Source organism: Acanthaster planci, linkage group LG01, assembly GCF_054643075.1.
Source record: "Acanthaster planci isolate LZ-2023a linkage group LG01, COTS_SCS, whole genome shotgun sequence".
NCBI classification, from domain to species: domain Eukaryota; kingdom Metazoa; phylum Echinodermata; class Asteroidea; order Valvatida; family Acanthasteridae; genus Acanthaster; species Acanthaster planci.
The window spans coordinates 8,123,281-8,130,027 of NC_141777.1; the positions used below are offsets into that span (position 1 = coordinate 8,123,281).

At 41.9% G+C, this 6,747-nt stretch overlaps 1 protein-coding gene across 2 annotated transcripts; it reads right to left on the reverse strand.

Annotated features, from left to right (window-relative positions):
• Positions 1-6: 6 nt before the first annotated feature.
• Positions 7-5,807, reverse strand: LOC110979286 (uncharacterized). 2 transcript variants are annotated; one of them, XM_022234948.2, is made up of 4 exons: positions 5,614-5,807; positions 4,185-4,362; positions 3,380-3,510; positions 7-1,429 (listed from the first exon to the last, which is right to left on the reverse strand). In XM_022234948.2, the coding sequence occupies exons 1-4, from the start codon at positions 5,687-5,689 to the stop codon at positions 1,044-1,046; spliced, it is 771 nt and encodes a 256-aa protein (XP_022090640.2). In that variant the 5' UTR covers positions 5,690-5,807; the 3' UTR covers positions 7-1,043. The 2 variants fall into 2 exon arrangements, with proteins under 2 accessions (XP_022090640.2, XP_022090641.2); XM_022234949.2 differs by lacking the exon at positions 5,614-5,807 and adding an exon at positions 5,246-5,585.
• Between the last annotated feature and the right edge of the window lie 940 nt (positions 5,808-6,747).

Below are 6,747 nucleotides of genomic sequence, written 5' to 3' on the forward strand. Positions count from 1 at the left end.
CAGCAAGGTATGAGACGGAGAAACCCCCCCCTGCTTTGTGTTGGTCATTGTCTCGCAGGAATCTGGGGAATTCCTTTCAGACATCTTGGGGGGGGATGTGTTAAGTAACAATAGTCTGGAATGTGTATAGGGATTGGACATGTTGGGGGGTACCCCTCGGCCTCATTTCTTGCTGGGTATACAAGGTATGGCAACAGTGGTTTTAGTATGGAGAATTCAAGTTTTTATGTTCACGTGAATTTAAAGAACTCAGTGTACCAGATTTGGGTCAAAGTTAACTCCCATTCACAAAAGGCTTGCGAAAAATATCCAACACATTACAACAATGTGGAACATACCATGAGCTGCAAAAATATTTAAAAATCTAAAAATTCAGTATATATCGCATGGGCATTTTAAACCAATTTCCCCTAAAGCTGAGTCGATATCCAGAGCACTACGACCAATGAACACGTTTCCTACCGGCTTTTAGATCTGTTGCACATCATAAGTTTGCCTTAAATTTGCGTACATGTATTAATTTCTAATTAAAAGAAATGAATTTCTCAACAAAACCGATTTACACAATGCACAATAAATGACAAGCCTTTGCTGCTTTACTTATGAGTATCTTTGTTAACTGATAGTTATATATATTTTGTTACATTTCTTTAAAAATGGTGAACCCAGTGTTAAACTTACTGTAAAGCTTTGATCAGTGACTGGCTGTCTTTTACATGTAAATGTAATAAATCAACCAAAGAAATATGCAAAATAGGAACAGTGGGAAAGGTGTGCTTTGGCAGTAGTGTGGCATTAAACCTTCTGCCTCCTGACGTCCCTGTTTCTTATGACACGACTATTTAAAACAGCCAGCATTCGAGAATGAAATCAGTGTCCGAGTGGTATGACATTCAACTTGAACTCCCGTTGGTCTTAGTACTATCTTAACAAAATCCCTAAAAAGCCCTTGGACCGTACTTAGACCATCCGTCTCACCAGGGATAGGGCATTAAGAAGGAGAAACTGCAACGCGTCATCGGTCGGCTCTGCCGTTTACATCATCAGATGGGTGGAGGAGGTGCTGCTTCGGGCGCGAACGTATTGGCAGCGTCGGGTTTGTGCGAGTTGTAGTCGGGCTGAGGCGAACTGAACTCCAGTGCCTGTTGAGAAAAGTCCACGTAGCTCGGAGCCGGGTGTGCCTGGCCATACCTGTAATAGTCCTGGCCTACAGGAGTTTGCTTGGGCTGCGGGTGGCTCTGATGAGGGAGCGTGATGTACGCAGGGGGTGGGTAACTGGGTCCCAGCGATTCGTAGGCCTGTTCTCGGCTTGAAATGGACTGACTTTGATGCGAGTGGCCCAGACTTTGCTGCTGATAGTCTTGCCTCTGTTGTGAATAGTCCAACCTTTGTCTCTGCGTTGTGCGGGTCCTTATCATTGAATGTGTGCCTGATTGTAAAACAAAATGGTCTTCATTATATGAATTGAAAGGATCGATGCTTGAGTATGCATAACTGTCCCTCCCCGAGACGCTGAGGGCATGATCAGACCGTTAATATCTACTTGTGTATGCTGAGTCTGGATAAACCGGTTTCAAGTACAGTCGAACCTCGTTAATAAGAGGTCCTTCAGACTTGGCGTGTTACCTTGTTATAACAAGAAACATGTATTATCAGGAATGAAAACAATGAAAAACAACAGATTAGGACCTAAAAATTTCCTTGTTATAAGCAGAATCTTGTATTATTAACAACAGTGCTCTTATTAATTAACGAGGTTCGACTGTAGGTGTACATGTAGTTCATCCTTGACGCACAAAGGGTCCGTGCAATGCAATTATTTTTATTACATCCCTTGAAAATGTACCTTTGTGTTAACCTTATTTCAACCTGCTATTTTAACTGGTATTTTGGAGCCTTTTGTGTTTATGCTAATGCATATTTCCAGATTCCTGACACAACTGAGATGTCATCCCAGGCACTAACCCTCAATGTTGCATTGATTTGTGCACATACACACATACCCACACACAGAAATGCTAGAATTCTTTTACATTGTGCTGTCTCAAATTTCCAATTCTTTGACAATTTACTGTTGAGTATTACATGGCAATAAGCCAACGAGCAATCCTTTCTCGGAAATGTTTCAAAAAGCAAACGCTTGGTACAAGATTTGAACATTGAAACCGAACAGTGACTGCCTGATTTGCGTGACAGCAGCAGTACCTTCAATAGTCAAGAAAAGCCTTGTAAGCTTTTGCACAGTAACATCAGCCATGAAAGCACAACATGGCCTTTATACCAACAAACTCGGGCTTTAATGCAAAATAGATTTACGGGTGATGAGACACCCCGAACTACAGTCTGAGTTTAGTGGGGCCTTAAGATGTTTCCTCTCTCTCAAAATTGTCTAATCAGTCTATAACTACATGCAATACTCTACGGAATTTAACAGTGGGAAATGTCTTCGCCCCCAAGTTGCTTTCCTTGCCTTCTACCTCTGTGACTTGAGCTCGAATCTCACTTGGTGAATTAAAGGCGAACGTGGGTTTCTGTCTTTAATTTCTTCTATAAGATTTTCGTTTACTTTTTAGGAATTCCTTTTACCAATTGAATATTCATCAATTCAAAGTTGCAAGAAAGTCTTTGAAAAGAATATCTGTTAGTTAATTACCCAACTTAATTACTTAAGCGTAATTCCCCTAGTTATGACAACTACCGACATTACTAAAGATGTCAAACCGCAGGGAAGTCAAAGAGAAAATTGAAAAGAACCCGGCATCCCGAACTTCGAATATTTTTCATGCTAAGTGATTTGTATGCTTTTTCCTGATGAGCACTATAATTGCCTTTTTCTTCATTTCATGTTTGTTATGGGCCCTATTCGGTTTCAATTGTTGATCGAATAAAAGAGAACATGGGTCCAATTTAGGCAGTCTATTGAGTAAGACGACATACCTCTATTATGCAGACAGGCGTTCTAGAGTCGCACGAAATTAAAAGCAGATTTTGAATTAAGTGTGGCAAAAGTTCGACGTCTGAAACAATCAGGAGCGACCACACGTGCTAGCAGGCGAAAAATCTACACTTGAAGGCGCTCGGAACGACACCAGAACGACTTGGTCTCAGACGTCGCTCTTTTCATGTGCTAAACCCAATGCAAATGTATGTATTAGGTTCGTATATCTAAAACCAAAAGTTAATTGGGTCGACCCTAGTCGGTCTTAATTCTGTTTGGTTCGGCGCGACACTAGAACGCCTGTCTAAAACGGATGTGAGTTCCTCATTGCGTCCATCGAAAACGTTTCCATAGTCAACAGGGACTCTTTGGCGACGCTGTTAGTAATCGTTAAGACGATGTGGGAAATAAGAACAGTGTCCGATCCTTTGCCGCACTCACCAGAGGTAGTCGCCGTCTGCTGTCGTCGTTTGAAGTTCCTGGCGTAACAGCAGACGACCATCGCTATGACGACGACAAGGACGACCAATCCCAAGATGCCACCGATCACCACGCCAATTATTTTTCCAACACTGCACCGGGACAACAATAATTCTCCATTAACCACACAACACAACACATGTACATGTATACCACAGCAGGCAGATTCTATAGTGTCGAGATCTCTGTCACTGTAAGTTTGGCATAATTATCACCACAGTGTCTCATCACTGTGCCCACTGTTAAAACCTCTTTTCACCTTGGGAACTTCCCAAGTGCAGAGGTGGTGTAAATCGAGTCCTAAACATTGAGTACATGTACAGGTATCATAAATATTGTCTCCTTACGTTTACACAGACTAAGATTGTGACGGACCAAGGATAATGTGCACTATACTTGTTTAGATGATCGATCAGGTCGATAATCAAACAAGCATTCAATTAACAGATCGTGTTTATGGCCAATTTCACACGTCACTTGCCTTTTCTGTCGAGGAATTAAATTGGCACGTCTTATTTATTCATTTAATGAAACTAACAGCGGTGAACTGCCATTTACCACCCCAAAAGAAACTAATGTCAGTTCATCTTAAAAGGAAACATATCTCCTCTTGTTGTTGTGAAACAGAACTTTGAGAAATAAATCCAAAGCGGCCGATGCTCAGTCCGCATGAACGCTCGCTAAATCGTGGCTCATTCTCCAACAGAAAACCCCATTCGTGGAATACAGCGTCTAAGTGAGTGTCGGTGTGTCGAACAATACTAACCTCCAATAGAAATGTCCATGATAGTTGTTGTAGTCTTCAATGTTGCAGCAGTACTGGCTGTCAGACGGTCCGCAACATTTGTAGAACTGGTAATCATCGCTGAATCCAGGACAGTAGAATCCCGTTACGAACTCGCCGGTTAAAGGATCAGTGTATCCCTGACAGTAGTCGGCAAAAGCTAGGGGGGGGGGGCATTTAGGAGTGCAGACAGTGAGTGGGGCCACTTTAGAAACTCAAGGAGAAATCATGCTACAATTGCAGTTTGCTCTGACGAATTCACAACTTCCACACAGGCGGTCTCGTGAGTACACGCGTGAATTAACACAGGCAAACTTACGGCAGTTTCAAACCACTTAAAGATTTCCTGAAATAAAAGGCTATTACATCGAGAAAACTATCGTAAGAGTTAATAAAGGCCCCACCAGTTTCAAAACGTCCATAGTTTTCATGTCTGTCTTGTAAATAGCGACCCCACAACGCAAAAAAAAATCTCGTGGTGTGTAGTGACAAGTGATTGTTCCTTTGCTCTGTATTATATACCGTGTACATGTACTATTTGCAAACAACTATAGGCGAAGCTTTTGGAAATTTTTGAAGGATTACAGTTGCTATGATTGCAAAATATTACGTAAACCGTGATTTTGATTGTTTTTCTTAACCACTAAGAGGAGAACAACGTTACACCTGCATCGGTGTTCATATTGATGTATGCAAAGTGTGTAAATTCGTGCTGTAATTAATTGCATGACCTTGTGTATGGTCAGGCTTGTAGGTTGGAAGCTGAATTCTCCCTTTGTGAGTAAGAAATTTAGGCATCACATCTTGATTACAAAGCGCCATTGAGATTCTACTTCATTGTACTTACTGCATGTCAACGCCATGCGATGTATCCGATACATGCAATGAAAGCAGCTGTGACCATCGAAGCTTAGGTCTACAGCCTGCGGGCAAGCGCTATTTCATGCATTTTTACTTCAAATTCCACATAATTGTAAACAGCATGTGAATGGGCAGCAAATATCGGCATGAGTTCCATTTCTAATGTCTTTAAAAGCATCTACCTGTCATTGGCAACAAAAGGCAGGAGATCGGTGTTTTGGGGATGATTTCTGTCAAACTTCAACGATGGCTAAGGGTACAGAGCATCATTGTACCGGTGAAATTCCAGCCTCGCTGTGTTAAGACCTGTACATGATGGCTAAGTACTACCCCAGTAGCAAGACGTGACAATGAGATTTATTGGTTAACCCTACAACCTTGGCTCTTGTTGCACTTAGCATACGACCTCAGTGATGCAGTGGGCATATTGAGTACTGTGGAGCATGGAGGAATTTCAGCAGTTGAAGACTGATAAGCACTGACGAACGACTGCTCCGTCCAAAACCATCCTACGTAATTGTCGTGTTGCTAGAGTTGATAATAATCTTACCGTAGTTGGTGATGGAGATCAGTGTCGTGATAAGCACAGTGAGGGTGGGGTTAGATTTTGACGATTGCGGGGCCATTTTGATGACGGTATCTGCATCAGTATAGCACTGAAAGAGTGCATGCCCTCTGTGATTGCTGGCTTGTGAGAGTTGTACTGCAGTTATCGTACATGGAAAGGATACTGCGCGTCTGCTGGGTACCAGTTTGATTTAACCGTTGGGACAACGTCATACATACGTCCACAAAGGGGTTACTCAACCGTAACGATGAGTCATAATCATTGGAGCTAGTGAGAGTATACACTTCCTTATCGTGACAAACCACTTTAAAATGTGGCTGTTACTGGTATTTAAAGGAGTCTAGAATTAGTTGAATTTATGATTTGTAATGGAACCTTTTTGAGAAGTGTTTTTTTCCAAATGCCAAATAAATTACTAAATTACACAACCAAAACGGTCGACAGTTTGAGGCTACAAAACAAAAATATTTCAAATGACTACCTAAAGTTCCTTCAGTTATCGCACAACAGTCCGGGTGTTATTTTAGCAATTTGTTTGCCGATGTGAATGTCCTCGTGATGTCGTTAGAGGGTGCCCTTTTCAAACACCATGCAGAGCTACAGTGGACAACGTCATTCGATGCGAACTATGAGACGAAGAGAACCCCCTGCCTTTGTGTTGGTCATTGTTTTACTAGTATCTCAGGAATTCTTTCAGACATCTAGGGGGTGTGTATTAAGTAACAATTGGCTGAAGTGTGTATAGGGATTGGACTTATCGGGGGGGTACCCCTCTATCCCATTTCGTATGATTCGACAACGTATGATTTATGGTAATTCGCCTCTGTTGGCCCACCTGCTGAGGGCGCCCTTTTCGACTCTTTCGCTTTTCTATCAAGGGCGCTCCAACAACATAACCTAACGCTCGCCTTCCAAGAGAAGAACGCCACCGTAAACCCAGAAATTGATAGTGTTATCGGTTAATTTCATAAGTAAGTATATGCCAACGAGTAGAAATAATTGAGCAAAATCGTTTCGGAAATTGGAGTTTACTTTGCTTGAGTAATGAATCATGTTGAATATCCGCATTCTACTCGCTGAGTGCTGGAAAGAAAATTGAAATTATCATTGCGTATC

What these genes read in the sequence shown, in the direction of transcription:
- LOC110979286 (XM_022234948.2), bottom strand. Translation starts at nt 5,689, where the DNA reads ATGGCCCCGCAATCGTCAAAATCTAACCCCACCCTCACTGTGCTTATC. An exon ending in GATCTCCATCACCAACTACG is followed by an intron (nt 4,363 to 5,613) that starts GTAAGATTATTA and finishes CCCCCCCCCTAG; the next exon opens with CTTTTGCCGACTACTGTCAG. An exon ending in CATGGACATTTCTATTGGAG is followed by an intron (nt 3,511 to 4,184) that starts GTTAGTATTGTT and finishes GTCCCGGTGCAG; the next exon opens with TGTTGGAAAAATAATTGGCG.